General features: G+C 40.1%; 1 protein-coding gene across 4 annotated transcripts in view; it reads right to left on the bottom strand.

Moving 5' to 3' along the window:
- The window catches only part of HNRNPM (heterogeneous nuclear ribonucleoprotein M), a 45,981-nt gene that overhangs the window by 14,294 nt on the left and 10,927 nt on the right, over window positions 1-20,760 (bottom strand). The window contains exons 3-12 of one of the 4 annotated variants that reach the window (XM_079770915.1): window positions 13,585-13,637; window positions 12,661-12,668; window positions 12,482-12,575; window positions 10,544-10,735; window positions 9,686-9,839; window positions 8,814-8,863; window positions 6,444-6,504; window positions 2,551-2,652; window positions 824-868; window positions 187-264 (exon numbers count right to left, since the gene is read on the bottom strand). In XM_079770915.1, coding sequence (XP_079627041.1) covers window positions 187-264; window positions 824-868; window positions 2,551-2,652; window positions 6,444-6,504; window positions 8,814-8,863; window positions 9,686-9,839; window positions 10,544-10,735; window positions 12,482-12,575; window positions 12,661-12,668; window positions 13,585-13,637 — 837 coding nt within the window. Of the gene's footprint in view, window positions 1-186; window positions 265-823; window positions 869-2,550; window positions 2,653-6,443; window positions 6,505-8,813; window positions 8,864-9,685; window positions 9,840-10,543; window positions 10,736-12,481; window positions 13,524-13,584; window positions 13,638-20,760 lie in introns of those variants that run through there. The other 3 variants (XM_079770913.1, XM_079770912.1, XM_079770914.1) reach the window with 3 other exon arrangements.

Below are 20,760 nucleotides of genomic sequence, written 5' to 3'. Positions count from 1 at the left end.
GTCTAGCTTCTAAAATACAAACTTACGGTTTTACTGATATTTAAGGCAATACAAAGACATTTGATTCGGTAGAAAAGTGGAAGGGGAGAATAGTGTATTAAAAATGGGTCTACTGCCTAAAGGTCACACAAGACCCAATAGCCAGCAAAAAGCAAGAGGCAAGCAGGAAGGCAACACTTGTCTTACCGTTTATTCTGCCCATGTTCATCCCAGATCCAAATCGACCCATGTTTTCCATACCACCACCAAAGGGACCCTCCATGCCTGAAAGAGAATTCACATTTCAGCACCATCCTTATGAGACTGCTTAGACCAGGCGTCCTCAAACTACGGCCCACAGGCCACATGCGGGTTGTTTTTGCCGTTTTGTTTTTTTACTTCAAAATAAGATATGTGCAGTGTGCATAGGAATTTGTTCATAGTTTTTGCCGTTTTGTTTTTTTACTTCAAAATAAGATATGTGCAGTGTGCATAGGAATTTGTTCAAGTTTATGGACTTTTAGAAAAAATTAAATGTTAGTCTTCTTGCTTAAAAATCAGCACCCTCAAAAAAGCTGATCTGATCCACCCCTTCCATGAATCACTAAGAGAGGCCCAGAGAGATGAAGTGATTTGCCCAAAGACATAGAGCCAGTAAGTAAGAAACCCAGAATCAAAAGCCAAGACACCCACTGGAAGAATCGACAGGTTATTTTCAAGACTAAACTTTTTGAAGTCAAAGTAAGAATTTCATGCAGGGCTTCAGAGAAACAAATAGGAAAAAAAGAGAGAAAACCACACCTAAAAGCATTCATACATCCGTACTTCATTTTAAATTTCTTACCTCCCATTTTATTTATTCCAAATCCTATGCCTTCCATTCCCATTCCTTAAAAAAGAAAAAGTCAATGCAAATTAAAATGTCAAAGCAGTAACATCTGAACTTAAAACAACACACACACACAAGAAATTCTAAACCAGCAAATGTAGAAATAGCACTGATTATGAATATATTTTCATTGTCAAGAAAAGGGGAGGTGGTGGGGGGTACCATTTCAACTGTCAAACCATCGCATTCCTAAAAAAGTGTTTAAGCCTTTAACAAAATAATCGCCATGTGACTAAAAACTTATGTAGGGTTCACATAGTTTAATTAAATGCTCAAGACAGTTTTAAACGTGAAATCTAATTATAAGATACAGATTAGGTAACATTCATTAAAAGCTTATTTTAGGGAGCAGAGGTATATTTAAAAATCTCTTTGAAAGGTAAAATTCTAAGTCAGGGGTGGGGAACTTTTTTCTGCCAAGGGCCATTTGGATATTATAACATCATTCATGGGCCATACAAAAGTATCAACTGAAAAATGAGCTTGCTATGTTTGGTCAAACATTTAATTAACTCACCCGAATGCCTTGGCAGGGCCAGACCAAATGATTTCGAGGGCCTTATACGGTCCCGGACGGACATTCCCCACTCCTGCTCTAAGTAAAAAGCAGTTCCTAATAACACTGAGGCTTCCCTCCCCCAACACAAGCTGCCTTTCCTCTTAGGTGTCAGGCAGGAAGGTGTGGTGGTCAGATTAGTGGAGCCACTTTGAGGGGTTGGCTCAGGCCTTAGTTAAGCCCAGAGTTTAAACTGAAAGAAAAGGGACATACAGAACTGATAATAGCAAGGTAGAGGTGCACCAATCTTGAAATTCAAAAAATTTCAAAAAAGAAAGACTTAAGTCTGAAGTCATAAAAATATTTAATAGTATATAAATGCCTCACTGCACAGAAATGAAAATGCTAAGTTTAAAATTTGTTCTACATGCCAAAACCTTTATTCATTAGCTATTTCTTATCTTCTTTGAACAAAAACAAAACTGTGCATCACATGTCCTATGCTGTCATGTAATGAGGCCCCCCAGGCCTTTTGGCATCCATCAATGCCCCTACCTCCGGAAACCGTTATCAACACCAAGGCGTGAGCCCAAGGGGGTCTGATTAATAGATTGTGGCAGCGTTGTGGTCCCATGATCAGGAGACCTACAGTCTCTGTCACTAACTGATAGTGTGACCTTGAGCAAGACCAACTCTCCGGCTTGCCTCCTTTTATTGAATAGCTTAACTGTGTCAGCTCAGAAGGTTATGCAAGGATAAAATGCTAAGGTATGATGGCTTTAGGAGGGAAAAAGGAATCAATTCAGGAAAAATACAAAAAAGCAGGGGCACTGGCTGGTTTGATCAGTGGTTAGAGAGCCAGTCTGTGGGCCAAACGGATGCAGGCTTGATTCCTGGCCCTAATCGGGGCATGTGCAGGAGGCACCAGCCAATGTCTCTCACATCAATGTTCGTATCTCCCTGTCCCTCCCTTCCACTCTCTCTCTAAATATCAGAAAAAATATCCTAGGGTGAGGCTTTAAATAAAAAAAAAATAATAAAATTTTAAAAAGGAACTTTGTCCCAATTAAATCTTTATTCCTTTTAAACTACTCAATGTCCAATTATCTCAATAATTAATTTAATTATATATTGTAACTTTTCACTTCCCCATAAGTCCCCAATCAAGGTGCACTGTAATTCTCACCTGCAGGTCCTATGTTCCCCATGCCAATGCCTTTATTTAGGTGATTGGCATCAATAGGCTGCCCTCCTGGTCCTAACCCCATGCCAATACCACCAAGTCCATCTGAAAGGAAAAGAGAAAATCAGAAGTGTAAATTCAACTAACTTAGAATAAACCATGACTCTCAACAGCAAAAAGAGTCCTAACTGTCAAGCTCCATTTCCACCCACCTCTACAACAAACACAGGTTCTAATTCATAACTTAACAGTGGTACACGTGAGAGCTCTCCTTTTTAAGGCTAACCTTTTACAGATTAGAGTTTGTGAAATGTAGAAAGGTGCAACTAAAAATCAGTTCACTTGAAAGTTACAGAGAACTAGGAACAGCTCACACAATAAAAATTATGAATACCTATTTGTTTCCCTAAATAAATAGGCAACTCAAGCCCTGGCCATTGTGGCTCCATGGTTAAAGTGTCACCTCGAGCACCTAAGGATCACAGGTTCGATCCCAACCCTAATCAGGGCACATATGGGGGCAACCAATCGATGTCTCTCTCTCGCCCCCCTTCTACTCTCTCTCTCTCTCTCAAAAAAAAAAAAAAAAAAAGGGCAACGGAAAAGGGTGAGGATTAACAAAAAAAATGGGGGCAACTCAAGACATTAGGTGGCCCAATCTCTACCCACAAAGCTTCCGAACCCATGAATTGATACCCAGCCCACCCTCAACTCCACATGCTGCACAAACGGGGACCCAAGAATACAGACTGGTCTCAAAAAAGCAAACAAGGTTTGCCCTGACTGGGTGGCTTAGCTGGTTGGAGTGTCATTCCGTACACCAAGAGACTGCAGATTTGATTCCAGGTCAGGACACATACCTAGGTTACAGGCTCAATCCCCAATCGGGGCACATATAGAAGGGAAGCAATCGATATTTCTCTCTCTCTAAAATCAATAAAAATAGCCTGGCTGCTGTTGCTCAAATTGGTTCAGCATCATCCCAGACCCCAAGAAGGCCAACGGTTTGATTCCTGGTCAGTAGCAGACGTGTAGGAGGCAGCCAATAGATATTTCTCTCTATCTATGTTTCTATCTATCTCTCTCCCTTCCTCTCTTAAAAACAAAACAAACAAACAAAAAAAACCCTTAGCTGGTTTGCCTTAATGGATAGAGCACCGGCCTCCAGACTGAAGAGTCCTGGGTTCAATTCTGGCCAAGCGCACATGCCCAGGTTGCAGGCTCAATCCCCAGTAGGGGGGTTCAGGAGGCAGCCAATCAATGATTCCCTCTCATCATTGATGTTTCTATCTTTTTTTTCCCATCTCTGAAATCAATAAAAATATTTTTAAATAAATAATAAAAATATTTAATAGATAAAAATCAATAAAAATTTTAAAATTTAAGGATAGTCAACAAGACCTGAGATAGTGTAAGACACCTGCAGTGCTCTAGTTGACCATGGTCTGAGGCTTAACCAAGAACAGGCAACTGTTTTTTAAATGGAAAAAGGTTCATTAGAAAGGGGAATGGAGGAGATAAAATAGGGCATGGGGGGATAAATGGCAATGGAAAGAGACTTGCCAGGGGTGTTAAACCTACAATACAATATATACAGATGATGATTATAGAACTGTACACCTGAAACCTATATAATTTTATTAACCAATGTCACCTTCCCTCCCAAAAAATCTGACAGAGCTTCCAATTATTTATTCTGATTAACATCCCTCTGTTTTTAAATCACATAGAAACAGTAGCAGGAAATCACCAAGGTTACTTACTCCCCAATCACTGAAGACTTTCAAGTCAACCCTCTGAAATGTGCTCAGAGACCAAAAAGCCATGGATAATGGGCTCCCTGGGGCCCAGTGCCTGCCTGCCAAAGTTGCCATTCAGCACCACCCCCCTCAACCTGCAGAAAGTCAACAAGAGCTACCCCCCTTGACCCTGGATGACCACTGCAAATGATCACATTGATTATGACAAAAGAAATGTGGTCCTTCAATAAATATTAACTTTCAATAGATAAGCCAATTCCTATTCTTGAGGCCATTGGCTTCCCCTCAATATGTGCCTCTTTTATGCTTCTGTAACCCTGAACTGCAAAAGCACTCAAGAGTTAGCATTCTAGCCAAAACCGGTTTGGCTCAGTGGATAGAGCGTCGGTCTGCGGACTGAAAGGTCCCAGGTTCGATTCCGGTCAAGGGCATGTACATTGGTTGCGGGCACGTCCCCAGTGGGGGATGTGCAGGAGGCAGCTGGTCGATGTTTCTCTCTCATCGACGTTTCTAACTCTCTATCCCTCTCCCTTCCTCTCTGTAAAAAATCAATAAAATATATTTAAAAAAAAAAAAAAAAAGAGTTAGCATTCTAATCTCTGAGGGCTGGACCTCAAACTTAAGTCACTGCTCCAGACTGTAGGCATTGACTCCAACAGCCCCACCTCAACTGCCTTTTCTGGTAGGAAGTCCTTCCTAGCAAAGCATAAGCAGTTCCCACCCTCACCCACCTCATCTTCCCAGTCTTCCACCAACACACTAGCCTGGGTCTGCACTGCTGATTCCCCAACCCCCTTGCTACAACAGGCTCTCACTCCCACTGCTGTCTGTGCCAAGGCTCAGCTTACCCCTGTGGGCTTGCCAGATGAAGTGCCGGACTTCACTAATGTGTGCCATTTCCATCTATGCAGTGACCTATCAACTAGCCTTCCCAGTTGCAGCACAAATTTTAACCTGGATATTGCAAATAACCCTATATAAAAATTTTGATTGATGCACTTCACATACAATAACATTCATCAATTTAGAGTGTAAAGCTCAGTTCTTTTTAGCACATACAAAGTTATGCAATTACCACTATATAAATCAGTATATTTTCATCACCCCAAAAAGAAATCCTATCCCCATTAGCAGTCACTATCCCAGCCCCTGGCAACCACTAATCTACTTTCTGCCTACAGATTCACCTGTTCTGGATGTTTCCTATAGATGGAATCATCCGGCATTTCATCTGGCAAGACCATAGGGGTAAGCTGAGCCTTGGCACAGACAGCAGTGGGAGTGAGGGCCTATTGTAGCATGGAGGTTAGGGAATCAGCAGTGCAGATCCAGGCTAGTGTGTTGGTAGAAGTCTCAGCCATGCTATTAACATGTATTAGTATTTTGTTCCTTTTTATGGCTGAGTAATGTTCCACTGTACGGATTTACCATTGTACTTACCCACTCATCAGCTAAAATGATGCTATATATGAACATCCACATATGAATTTTTGTGAAGATTAAGTTTTTTAGTTCTCTGAGAATGTACCTAGGGGTGGAATTGCTAGGTCATATGGTGATAACCAATCTCTTCTGGACCCAAGTGCAGTCTAGCTTTAAAAATTCCCTTTGCGTCAGGCCTGCGTGGCTCAGAGGTTGACCTATGAACCAGGAGGTCACAATTTGATTCTTGGTCAGGACACATGCTCCGGTTGTATGCTCGATGCCCAATAGGGGGCGTGCAGAAGGCAGCCGGTCAATGATTCTCTCATCATTGATGTTTCTATCTCCCTCTCCCTTCCTCTCTAAAATCAATTAAAAAAAAAAAAGAAAAAGAAAAATTCCCTTTGTGATTTTGGCTTCTTCCTCCCTCCCCACCCAGGACACTCTTCAAAATGCCCAAATACATTCTTTATATCCTGGACAGCTAGTCGGTCTCGCCACAAAACAATCCTAAAAATCTTAACTAAATTGTGAATCTCTGCTCATTTTTCACCCTGAAAAATTCTATAGGAAACAAAAATACCTTTTGAACATTTTCTTCAAGAATGATCAAGGTACTGCAGGATAACATGGCACAAGTTCAAGAGTAATTGTAGTTTTCTGGTTAATATAAATCAAATTCAAAATCTCAACCATAATAAATGAGACACTTACGGGGAAGTTGTTGTGGACGCTCAGGAGGGAAAAAGTCTCCCTTTGGTAAGGCCCTCTCATCCTGAAAGAGAAAGTAAATAAATCTCAGTATTCCTAGAAGACTGTTGGCAAGAGCAAAAGACAGAAACAATACCCATCAACAGACGACTAGTTTAATAAATTATGAGACACCCTCACTATAGAATACCATGCAAGTATCAAAAAAAGCATTGAACCCTGGCTGGGTAGCTCAGTTGATTAGAGCATCGTCCAAATATGTCAAGGTTGGGGGTTTGATCCCCAATCAGGGCACATACAATTGTCTGGACGGCATGGCTCAGTGGCTAAGCGTCGACCTGTGAACCAGGAGGTCATGGTTCGGTTCCCAGTCAGGGCACATGCCTGGGGTGTTGGCTCAATCCCCTGTGCAGGAGACAGCCAATCAATGATTCTCATCATTGATGTTTCTATCTCTTTCCCTCTCACTTCCTTTCTGAAATCAATAAAAAAATATTTTTTAAAAATTAAACCAATAAATGTATAAAAAGTGAAATAAACCTTTCTCCCACTCTAGCCCTCTAAAGAAAAATTCAATTTAAAATTTAAATTTCAAAATAATCTTTAAAAAAAAGGAGTATTTCTTGCTAAGAGGAAAGGATTAAAATATACACTCAGGTGTATACTGTGGGGGTGGACAGGACCTGGACATGAAGCAAAAGCAAGACTTATATTACCCTTTTTATGCTTTTGAAAACACATGAACCAATTTTTTTTGGCTTGTATAGAAATTTAAAAAATTTTTATTGCTGAGTCTTACAGATGTCCCCCGTTAGCAATTATCTATTTTTAAAAAACTGAATAATTAAAAAAAAAACTCCTATAGTCCCTTTTATTTTCTTCCTGAATGTGAGTGCTAACTACCTTGCCCTCACCACGTTCTAATCATGCTTGTATTAACCATTGTCTTTGGCACAGCCATAGCAAGGCTAAATTGAAGCACTTCAACAGAACTTTAAAGGCTGTCTGAACCCAAGATTTTAATTAGGTTCACAACAGATATAATACTAACACATACTGAAAACTGGAAACCCAGGGTATGTAATCATTCCTTAAAATTGATCACTTGTTCAAGCAGGATACTCAACTGACCTCCTGACCCTGTCAATCAGCCAACTATGCAAAGAATAATCTATCTGAAACTGGAGGCCCGGTGCACGGCATGCGTGCACTGGTGGTGGGCGTGGCCTGCAGGGATGGCCCCCTGTGGGAGCACTGGTCATCCTGGTCAGCCGAGTGGCGCTCCCACTGTGGGAGTGCACTGACAACCAGGGGGCAGCTCCTGCGTTGAGCGTCTGCCCCCTGGTGGTCAGTGCACGTCATAATGACTGGTCATTATGTCACTGGGCTTTTATTATACAGGATAGGATAGGATGAGAGCTGCATGAGCAAAGATTATTTCTGTCATAAATGTGCTCACTATTTTAATTTAGACCAGTGATTTTCAACCTTTTTCATTTCATGGCACACAAAATAATTACTAAAATTCTGCGGCATGCCAAAAAATGTATTTTTCGCCAATCTAACAACAACAAAAAAGGTATACTTTTGATTCATTCACACCAAACAGCTACTGTTGTGTTGGCTCTTGTCATTTTTTTAATTTAATCTAAAGGAAGAGGTTTGTTGAAAGGGGGTGGGGGAGGGCAGTAAGAGATTAACCAAAGAACTTATATGCATATATGCATAACCCATGGACAGACAAAATAGTGTGGTAGGGGGTCAATGGGGGAACAAAATCTGTAATACTTTCAACAATAAAGGTAAATTAAAAAATAAATAAGGGTCAAGAGTTCAGTGCCCCTGACTAAATAATCAGGTTTTAGATGTATTCTAGAATTGTACACCTGAAACTTATATAATTTTATTAACAAACTAGAGGCCTGGTGCACATTCGTGCACTTGGGGGGGGGGGGGAGGGTTGTCTTAGCCCGGCCTGCGCCCTCTCACAATCTGGTACCCCTCGGGGGGATGTCTGCTGCAGCGGAGGCGGGAGAGGCTCCTGCCACCACCACTGTGCTCGCTAGCCATGAGCCCGGCTTCAGGCTGAGCAGTGCTCTCCCTGTGGGAGCACACTGACCACCAGGGGGCAGTTCCTGCATTGAGCATCTGTCCCCTGGTGGTCAGTGTGCGTCATAGTGACTGGTCATTCTGCCGTTTGGTTGATTTGCATATTAGGCTTTTATTATATAGGATATCACCCCAACAAATTCAGTAAAAATAAATAGGTATTGCATGTTTTAAAAATTCTTGTGGCACACTGTGTGTGCATAATTAATAATCCTATGTTTTTGCTACACTTGAATGTATTTTGGAGAGATCCTATTAACTTACCATTTTCACGTGCATTGGTCTATCAAATAGCAGTTGTCCATTAAACATAGCTGGTATTAAAATTAAGGCAATTTCTTACAATTCTAAAAACATGCACGGCAGGAAAGAAATAGATGAGAAAAACAATGCAAATGCTACCAGTCCCTCTAGTAATGAAGAGTGATTCTGATTCCTCATACACTTTCAGGTAACTGTATTTGGTTCTCAAGTCAGCATAAAAGGAACAATAAATAAAGCTCATTCAAGGGGGAAATAAGTAAACCTCAGCTTGCAACTTAGGTGTAGAGCTTCATTCATACAACTTTACACTTCTCATCAAACCATCCTCTTAAGCACGCACTCGCATCAGTTTTCAGTATGCCTCCAATGAGCCAGGTATCCTAACATTTTTGAAGTACCATGTTTTCTGGGCAAAATACTCAGTGACAGTCTTGCCTACATTTAGTGACTGTTCCTATAGTCTCCATTGTGGCTACAAAAATGTAACTCTAGGGTAAACAGCCTATGGTGAGAGAGAAATGCTTCTAACAGAATGATGTCAATCCACTGGAAATAGGGCCCTGCAAAGGCTTATTATATGTGAAATAACCGAATTTTCCTCCAGTGGCACATTCATTGGGCTTCCCATTTCAAACCAGACTCCTCTAAAAAGAAATCATTGGAAAAGACCACTTATGGGAATGTGCCTACTTTCTAACCAGCCCTTTTATCTACACAGGATTAGATCAATTCCATTACGGAGAACTTTTCCAATTCCACAAAAATACTTTCCCTCTAGTCACTCAGGAAACAGATATATGCAAAGTTAACCACTTTCCCCACACAAGCCTATATTACTATTCCCCAAGAGTTGAAATCCAATAAAAGGATACATATAGCTTGCACAGCTTCAATGGACTGTTCAAAAGTAACAGTGCCTATTCCACGACTTTTTCCATCTTTATCCTCAAGAATGTCTGCCCGGACCACCACACCAGCCATACTAAAAACTTCCTTCAGTTTCTTCCAGCCAACTTTATAATCCAGCTAATCAGGAAGGGGGAAGAAAATCTCAATGTAGACATCTTAAGAAAATCATCGTTTGTATTACATGCATGCAACACGCTTTGGTTGGAGACAAGCATTAGAAAAATTATGTCCTAAAAACTTATGGACTGCAGTAAAATTTCCCAAATAGGATTTATCGCCTGGCCTTAACTGCCATTTACTGTTTCTTCTCTGAAGAACAGCTTAAGTCATCATACATTTCAAAGTAATGCTTTTATTTAAACTTTAAAAAAAAAAAGCCTCCCCAGAATGTGTCATCTCACCCTTCCCACCCACTTTCTTTTATAAAAAACATTTCCCTTTGCAAATGACAAAGGCATTACCATTTATCCCAGACACAAGAGGGAATGTGTCAGTACATAATCTCTGCTCAGAAACTTTTTCACCCTGGACCTAAATAAACCCACCAAGAATGCAGACTCAGCCACCGCTTTTGTAATAAACACTAATAACCACCACCCCCATGGGACCACAGTCAAACCTGTAACTTATGATTGCGGTGGTCATTAGGGAACAAAGCCTAATCCCAAAGCTGATTTTTAAAAAATAGGTCAAGAATATAACATAACCCTCTGGTAAGTGTTTCTTCCCAAACATCAAACCTACTTTTATAACACATTGATAAGACTGTTTCATAAAGTTCTGATTTTTTTTCTACTTCAGACACTGTTTCATTTACTTACATTTGCTACAAATACTGTGCTTCCAAGTCTTCCAGCCTGTAATGCATGGATAATCTCATTTGGGATGTTAGGATTATTTAGGATACTGGGTGGGATATTAATCATTCCTGGGCCACCTGGTCCCATACCCATCCCACCAGTCGTAGCCATCACCTTTTGCATTGCTCTCCTGGCATGTTCACCATCAGGATCCTAAAACGAGCACAGAAGTGTTATATTTAACTGACCCGGTAGCAACTAAACACATGCTCGCATTGTAAGCGATATCCCCAAATTTTCAGAAATTGAGAGGTAGTTTGGAAAGCATTTCTCAAAAATTTTAACAAGAAATTCAAATGAACTAAATCACCAGGCCAGGAAGAATCCCAGCCAAAGAAACAAGGAAGAAAGAAAGGATGTAAAATTTAGCTCTCAACTGAACTAAGTAAACAATAAGCTCTGGTATTGACACTATTCTTGAACTCTGTCTTTTTCTGTATCACCTTCAACACACAAGAGAACTTAAACCCTACCACACTTTCTCCCTGAGCTCTGAATATACTGATCTTCCTCCAAGAAAAACAGATTTTAAAAAAGTCAAGGAGGGCCCTGGCCAGTGTGGTTGGCGCATCATCCTGTACACCAAAAGGTGGAGGGTCATTCTCCAGTTGGAGAGCGTGTGAGGCAACCAGTCAATGTTTCTCTCTCACATCAATGTTTATTATCTCTCTCTCTCTCTCTCTCTCTCTCTCTCTTACTCTCTCCCCCTCTAAGTAAAAATCAATAAAACATATCCTCAAGTGAAGATTGAAAAAAAGTCGAGGGATTAATAAAAATAAATTTAAAAAAACCCAAACCCTATTCCTCAAGGGAGAGAAGGTATTTGATTTGGATTAGATATGAAAGAGGATTTGAGTCATGACAAACTCAATTTAAAAAAGAAAAAAGGAGGGCCAAGAATAGGGGTCAAACTGGGTAAAACTACAGGTATAGAATCCTTTAAAAACAATAGAAAACCACAGGCTCAGTTTGAATGCCTCTGAGAACATGAGGCAGACTGGTCTAAGATCACAGATGTTAGAAGACAGGCAGCAGTCACTCAGGATGTACTCAGCCACTAATTCAAAGTTCTTACAGAAGTGCCTATTGAAGCCTGTGATTGACCCTTTTCATGAAAAACATAGGTTGGGCACTAACTGGTTTGGCTCAGCAGATAGAGCGTCGGCCTGCGGACTCAAGGGTCCCAGGTTCGATTCCGGTCAAGGGCATGTACCTTGGTTGCGGGCACATACCCAGTGTGCAGGAGACAGCTGATTGATGTTTCTCATTGGTTTCTAACTCTCTATCCCTCTCCCTTCCTCTCTGTAAAATATCAATAAAATATATATATTTTTTAAAAAATAGGTTGGCCCTAGCCGGTTTGGTTCAGTGGATAGAGCACTAGCCTGTGTACTGAAGGGTCCCGGGTTTGATACTAGTCAGGGGGACATGCCCAGGTTGCCGGCTCAATCCCCAGTAGTGGGCGTGCAGGAGGCAACCAATCAATGATTCTCTCTCATCATTGATGTTTCTCTCTCTCTCTCTCTCCCTCTCCCTTCCTCTCTGAAATAAAAACAAAAACAGGTTGGCCCTAGCTGGTTTGGTTCAGTGGATAGAGCTTCGGCCTGTGGACTAAAGAGTCCCAGGTTCCATTCCAGTCAAGGACACATGCCCCGGTTGCAGGCTCGATCCCCAGTGGGGGGCCCTGCAGGAGGCAGTTGATGAATGATTCTCATCATTGATGTTTTTAATCTCTCTCCCGCTTCCTCTCTGAAATCAACAAACATATATTAAAGAAAAACAACATCAGGTTGGCCTGCTCCATAAAACATAGCCCAGGACTATTTTTGTCTTTTCCTAACTCCTAATAGTGTGACAACTTAACAATTACAAACGATATCCAGTGTTTTAAGCGCTTACTTCTTTGACTTTCAGTGGTCTTCCACTCAGACTATGCTTGTTTAGAACTTCGGCAGCTTTTTTCATGCTCTCTTCCATCTTGAATTCAACAACGCTAAGAAGAGTCAAAAGGAAATCAGTGAAACCAGTCCTACAACTTAGAAGGCTCAATTGCCAATAAGTAACTAGACAATACTTACGCACATCCCTTTGGAAGAAGCCACAGACCAATCAGAAGAGCAAGGAAAGGGGAAAAGAAAAGAAAAAAATAGTAAATATCAATGACAGTTATAAAAATGATTTATGTAACAAAGTTAGGTTGTTGTTTTTAATTAACCCTTCTAAGAGGAAGCTGACAGAAGTGTCTTGGCTAGCATTCCTTATTAAGAGCTGGACTCCTTATTATCTCCTTTTCCTGCACGTTACCAGCATTGCACTAGAGTTGCTGAAGTTATAATAAGCAGACCTAAATTCAGGTTCTCCAAGAAATCACACAAACTTTAGATCTGCTTCCCTCTGTACTCAATCAATTCCTTACCATACTCCTCTTAAATCCATCCCTTCCATAAACTGAGCTCATCCTTTTGATTATTCTAAGCCATTCTATTGCACAACAGAAAATAGTTTATTTTCTCTTTAAACGAGGCCAATTTTAAACGTTCAGATTTTAAATATTTGTTTTACAATTTACTGGCAAAAAGGCAATCTTTTCGGAATCTTTGGTTCACACAACTTTCAAATTCAGCAAACAACCAAGAGTAACATTTTCTAGACAAGAACACACGTTTTACATTAATATACCACCGCTAAAATTCCATGCATAATTCACACACAGCCCACAGCCAATTCCTCTGTTAACAAAGAGACAATGCTACGATTGGTCCCCAGTTATCAAAATTGGGCATCCAAACAGAATACCAAAAAGCTCTTTGGCCAGCCATTTGGAAAAGCAGGACTCCCGTTTGCAAATCCCTTCCCACCCCACTCAAATGTTTGGCAAAATCAAACATGGCTACTATAACATGAGCACTCACTGCCTTCCTGATTTCATTCGATTCCACGCCACCATACAGTTACATTTTTCATGTAGTAAATCCACAGAAGAAATTCTCTCAGACACTTACCCTTGACTTTCCTTCAGCGTCCATTAAGAGCTCCACGTATGTTACCTCACCAACTACAAATCAGTTTCCAGACGACACATAAACCAAGGGAGAAAAGCCAAGAAAACAATGGGAATTTAGAACAATCATCAGCAACCTTGTATGGAGCCTCTGCCTTATAAGAAAGCCCAGAAACACTCCATATTCTCTAAACCACAGAACTAGGCATTACAGGTGTGCAGTAAAGGTAAGTGAAACTCATTAACAATGTCCTTGATGTTCCTCCCACCACAAACAGATTTCCTTATCAATTTCCCTGCCTGGACCTCTCATTCATGACTAGAGGCAATCCAAAACTATAGGAAAGAAGTCTGCGTGATTCACTTTCTGGGTAAGGGAAAAGTTTTACACATACACTCTTACTAGTGAAAGCAAGTAAACAGCACACAAATTGCAATGCCACTAGACTGAGCTCAAATGCTATATCAAGGATGTGTACATGCTCAAAGGCTTACACATGGTGTTGCATGCTACATGGGTAAGCAACCTGCATAATCCAGGGGCCCAGCGCTTAGAAGAGCCACGTGCTTGGTTTAATACTGTTGTCTTGAAATTCCTAATTTTTAAACAAATTCCTGCATTTTCATTTTGCTCTATACCCCACCAATTCTGTAGCTGGTCCTGCACAAAGCAGTGGGCCCAACAACTGTCAGAAGTAGGATGTTTGAATATTCAATCACAACACCAGAGCAGCACCTGGATTCTCCTCAGTCCATTAAACCAGGTTTTATTCTTGCTGCTTTCTCAACTTCCTCAATAAAGGATACAGATTAAATGCAAATTTAGATCTCAGTTTGGCCTGGCCAGCAAGGCTCCGTGGTTGAGCGTGCCCTATGGAACCAGGAGGTCACAATTCAATTCCTGGTCAGGGCATATTTCCAGGCTACAGGCTAAATCCCCAGTGTGGGGTGTGCAGGAGGCAGCCGATCAATGATTCTCTCTCATCATTGATGTTTCTATCTCTCTCCCTCTTCCTCTTTGAAATTAAAACAACAAAAAACCCAGGAACTCAGTTTGTAACTAAACAATTAAACAGACTCACTTGCTTCTAATCTACACAAAAGGGGAAAAACAAAACATTTCAAAAGGTTCTGCAGATTTTCCTAAAGGTTTGGATTGCCAACTCATGACCACCATGACCAGATGTTAAAACCCATCAAGTCAACCATTAAAATGGCTGCTGAACTTGAAGATGGCACACAGAAATTTAAAGGGTTAATTTGGAGAAAATCTCTAAACAGGCTATTTTTTAAAGTATTATTTTTATAATGGTAAAGCCTTCTCCAACTGTTTTCAAGTTTGGTTTAGCACTACAAGAGTAAAAATAACCCTCCTAATGGCCACAACAAGTCCTGCCTATTCTACCTCCTTTGCTCAAAAAACATTAAAATAATTATTGAATTTTAAAATATTGCAAGGAGATATTTAAATGTAAAATAAAATTACTTTTTTAAATTAACAATTTGAAAGGCATATTTATTAATATATTTGCATGGCATTGACACCAAGAAAGCCAAGTGTTCAAAAGTTAAGTCTACAGCCTTGCCTTCCTTGTCCTTTCCCGAAATGTTTACCAAACCAGGACTTTACACAAAACAGGAAGGAGAATCAGTGCAAAGATGAAGAAAGGAAACAGGAGCAACTAGTAAATGTAACGTTGTTGAGGGGCAAACTGAAAATGACCACAGACAAGGGACAGTCATACAAACTGTCTTTATTTCACCCATATAAAAGTAAAGCAATTCCAAAAAAGTTGTGGCCATTCCTGAAGCCATGTTAAGCCATTTTTTTTTTCAATAGCAGCAGCAATTTGAGGACCAACAGCCCTTTGTCTCCACTTAAATGAAAATGCCAAGTAGTGTCAAGCCAATGAATAGAGAACCCAAGTTTATTTGCTATGAGCTATGATTGTGACTACTGCCTAATAACCTTAAAAAATAAATAAAAGAATCACAATATCTAACTCAAGGACAACTGTAACTGTTGTCAAAAGTCAAATACTGTTGCATTTGGACAGTTTCTAGTCTGTGCCCATAAAGACACTTTATCAAAAAGATGTCATTGCAACCTAGAAACCAAGCCAAGTCCCAACCAAACTTTTCTCCATGGTCATAACCATTTTAACAAAAGCCAGGTTTAGAAATTAGGACTTTTCACACTTAACATTCTAGTGATGAAACACACCCAACCTTCAATCCCTTGCTTAAAAAGTCCCCCCCTCAATTACATTAAACTAACCCTCCCTCCTCTCAGTTTAGTCATAAGTGAGGCAGTCACTGTGGCTCTAGCGTGAGCAGTGCTGTTCCCAAGGATCATCAATTAGCAACTGCTGCAGAGCTTCTCACAGGCTCTGCAACAGATGCTAATTTATACTTCCCTATAGGAAGATTATAACAAAGCCTGTAAAAGACTACTGATCCTTTAGCTCTAAATACTAAATAAAGCAAGACCTGTCAATTCTACTTATCAACAAAACTTTCAAGGCAAAATTTGTTAACTATTAATCTGGCATCATTCAACGAAATAAATGAAAGAACCAATCAACCAGTGCAGATCACAGAATTGAAGGCAGAGTTCATAAATTGGCTGTAGCAACAGTGTCACAAAAATGGAATTCACAGGTATTAATGAAAATTACTGTTGCTCCCCACACCCACTGTTGAACATGGGTGTAATCCCAAGAGGAGACTGCTAAAACAAGTTCTATTGCAGCTTAAAAATCAAAATATCTGCCGAAACCGGTTTGGCTCAGTGGATAGAGCGTCGGCCTGTGGACCGAAGGGTCCCGGGTTCGATTCCGGTCAAGGGCATGTACCTTGGTTGCAGGCACATCCCCAATGGGGAGTGTGCAGGAGGCAGCTGATCGATGTTTCTCTCTCATCGATGTTTCTAACTCTCTATCCTTCTCCCCTCTTCTCTGTAAAAAATCAATAAAATATATTTTTTTTAAAAAATCAAAATATCTGCAGGAAAAAACTATGACTCCGAAAAGCCTAATAATGCCAAATGTTATCACCTACCTTTACTTTAAAATGCTCCAAGAAATCATTTTTTACCAACATTTAGGTGAATTATTAAAAATACTGTCTCAAGAAAGGAGAAAAAACAAACAAACAAAAAATACATATATATTGCCTCAAGAATAAAAGGTACCAAGAGGTTAAAGAGATGAACAAACCAAAATTTAGGCAGTCCTTGGAGCTACTTTGATTTAACACTTCTGAATGCATTTTTACCACAAGGAGTATTTGTTTCTGTTTTCATTTACTGCTCAAGTCTGAAATGGACCAAAAAAATAAAAATAAAAAATAGAGTAGTACTGAGGTCCAAGTCACTGAAGAGAATTCATATGTAAAAAGGCCTATAATTTAAAGGGGGGAAGGAGACCAGGGCATGTTATCAAACATATTCACCTCATAATAAGGTAGACACTCTAATGGAAGGGTACACAGGATACATATTTGAATTGGAAAGGCTTGTTTAATATATATAGGCCAGTGGTCGGCAAACTCATTAGTCAACAGAGCCAAATATCAACAGTACAATGATTGAAATTTCTTTTAAGAGCCAAATTTTTTAAACTTAAACTTCTTCTGCCGAGACAGGTTTGGCTCAGTGGATAGAGCGTCGGCCTTCGGACTGAAGGGTCCCAGGTTCGATTCCGGTCAAGGGCATGTACCTTGGTTGCGGGCACATCCCCAGTGGGGGTTGTGCAGGAGGCAGCTGATCGATGTCTCTCTCTCATCGATGTTTCTAACTCTCTATCCCTCTCTCTTCCTCTCTGTAAAAAAAAAAAAATCAATAAAATATAAAAAAAACTTCTTCTAACGCCACTTCTTCAAAATAGACTTGCCCAGGCCGTGGTATTTTGTGGAAGAGCCACACTCAAGGGGCCAAAGAGCCGCATGTGGCTCGCGAGCCGCAGTTTACCGACCACTGATACAGGCACATATATAGGTTGTTTATATTTATAGCTTGTTTCTCTTATATATGGCAAAATAATTATTCTACACAGTGATTATTAATTTATAGACAAGTTAGAAACTGATTGAGACCATTCTTCTTTCTGACTCTGTGGTAACAGCAGAAGAGTATTGAAAGTAAGTTCTGCTCCATAGACCCTCCATGAAGATCATCTCCAAGAGGCACTGGAGACCTTCTACTGGACTACACATGCCCTCTGGGACTTAGTTTTGTGTTAGCTGGAATTTAAAATTTACTTGAAGTGATGCATTAAATAAAAATAGAAGGATTAAGTGCTTAACGAAATCTTTGCTTACATAAGTTAAACTGACTGCTGCTAACTTGGGATTGATTGAGAGTAAACTACATCACTGACCTTCCTTTTCTTCCTCACACTGTGCTCTGTGCTTAACTGCTGCTGCAGCTCAGTCCTGCTGGCTCCCAGGTTAGGCCAGGAGAACAAGCAGCCCCATGCCAAACTTTCTTCTTCTATACAGGACTTCCCAATAATGTAGCACAACACTGCTTAAGTTTAAAATACCCAAGATCAGCCGGATAGAGCGTCGGCCTGCGGACTGAAGGGTCCCAGGTTCAATTCCGGTCAAGGGCATGTACCTTGGTTGCGGGCACATCCCCAGTAGGGCATGTGCAAGAGGCAGCTCATCGATGTTTCTGACTCTCTATCCCTCTCTGTAAAAAATCAATAAAATATATTTTTAAAAAAATACCCAAGATCATCTTTTGCTCACAGAAATCTTACTTCTTTGCCCAGTCCTTATGGACAAACACTTTAAGATGTGTATCCTAATTAGACAGCTGTTGAGACCATTAAGTCACTCTCAAACTTGGTCTGGCTATCTCCAAATTTCATATTACACTGGCTCTCAAAAAAAGTTTTTTTAATCCAGTAACAATTTGGTCTTCAGAGCTGCCACTTTTCCCCCCATGCATTATCTCCATAAAAAATAAGCATAGTCAAAAGGAAGGACAATAGAAACCTTTCTTGTGTCCCATAGAACAGGAAGGGGAAAGCTCAGGGAAAGAGGGCATTCAATTCTAAGGACTGTGAAACGCTTTAATTCATGTCTCTAACTGATATTGTGGGGGTGAGCAAAAAATCAGCAATGTTGATTTCATGACAGTGCCACCAAAAAAAGCTGGGCACCAAATAAGCTGTGATCCCACAAAGGGTTTTGAAAAAGCCAGGGGAAAAGTGGCCCGTTGACATAATACATGAATTATTAGTAGGATCTTCCAGAATGCTGTTAAATGCTAAAATTCAAGACGAGTACTATAAAATACACTGATGTCAAAGAAGGGGAAAGACAGGGAATTAGGGAGTGGTGCGTGAGGCAGTCTCAGGCATGATTAATGATTAGGCTTAGAAAGCTCCTGTCCTGCCATCTCAGAGCTGCTACACCTTAATTCTGAGACGTGGCAGTTAAGACGGTGCTGCAATGATATAACATTATTCAGATCTTGAGGACAAATTATTCCACTAGTTTTCTGAAACAGGACAATTTCATCAGGGAGAGACTCTTAAAATGCAGACTGATAGAGTGATTGGGTTATGACAGCCCAAATCTCTGTTGTGCCCATAGTAGAGATCATTTTGCGACTAATGCTTTTAGGATGTGTCTCTCAGACACTTACCCTTGACTTTCCTTCCCTGTGCAATAACAAGTCTTCAAAAACCTTAAAACATATTTGCAACGGATTTCACATAAATATTTCAGACTTCAAATAACTATTTACTAGGTGTACCAGTTAATAATGCGGATTTTTTTCAATAGATGGAGTTACACATATGTTGATATAAATGCATTTGATATGTATGCTATTTTGTTGTACTGACAGCAAGCTTCAAAACTTTTTATGTCAAATTTGCTGAAGGTGTTAACACATATTTTTACCCTTAAAAATGTCAAATTTCGTGCCAAAAAAAAAAAGAGCATTTGCGGGAAGTTTTAATTCATTACTTTATTTTGAAGAAAAAGTTATCGTATACTTCGGGAAGCTTATGGTGAACATGCTCCATCTCAAGATACTTGTGAACGCTGGTTTAAACGCTTTAAAAGTGATGATTTCTATGTGAAAGACAAAGAACGTCCAGGTCAACTGAAAAAGTTTGATGACCAATAATTACAAGCATTATAGGATGAAAATGTGTGTCAAACTAAAAAACAACTAGCAGAAAGATTAAACGTTGCTCAGCAAACAATTTCCAGTCGTTTACAAGCAATGGGAAAGATTTTAAAAGGAAGGAAAATGGATGCCACATCAACTGAACAAAAGACAAATGGAAAATTGTAAAGTCATCAGTAAAATGTTGCTTCAATGGCACGGAAGTCTTTTTTGCATCGAACTGTGACTGGCGATGAAAAGTGGATTTATTTTGAGAATCCCAAACGCACAAAATCATGGGTTGATCCAGGTCAACCATCAACATCGACTGCAAGGCCGAATTGCTTCGGAAAGAAGAAAATAGTCTGCGTTTGGTGGGATCAGAAAGGTGTGGTGTAGTATGAGCTTCTAAAACCAGGTGAAACCGTTAATACTGATAGCTACCAACAACAAATAATCAAATTGAACCATGCTTTGATCGTGAAATGACCAGAATGGGCCAGAAGACACGGCAAAGTAATTTTGCTTCATAACACACCATCACACACTTCAAAACCATTAAAGACATGTTAAAAAATCTTGCCAGGGAAGTATTAACCCACCCGCAGTATTCACCAGACCTTGCTCCTTCAGATTACCACTTGTTCTGATCAATGGCACACACACTTTCTGAGCAGCACTTCAAAACATACGAAGAAGTGGAAAATTGGGTCTCTGAATGGTCTTCCTCAAAACAAGAAAAGTTCTATTGGGACGGTATCCACAAATTACTTGAAAGATGGGGGAAATGTGTAGCCAACGCATGGACATTACTTGAATAAAGCACCTTTGATGTTTCTCTGGAAATTATCATGTTTTCTTTTATTACAAAATCCGCCATTATTAACCAGTATACCTGGTAAACTTATTTTTGGTATATCAAGACATGAATAAAATATTATGAACCCAAATGGTGTGGTTCAGTGGTTGAGCATCAACCTATGAACCAGAAGGTCATAGTCAGGGCACATGCCCCAGTTGCAGGCTTGACCCCTAGTGGGTAGATTGATG

Source organism: Cnephaeus nilssonii (genome assembly GCF_951640355.1).
Source record: "Cnephaeus nilssonii genome assembly, chromosome: 5".
Lineage (NCBI taxonomy): Eukaryota > Metazoa > Chordata > Mammalia > Chiroptera > Vespertilionidae > Cnephaeus > Cnephaeus nilssonii.
The sequence above is the reverse complement of the archived record's forward strand: the minus strand, read 5'-3'. Positions and strand labels throughout refer to the sequence as shown.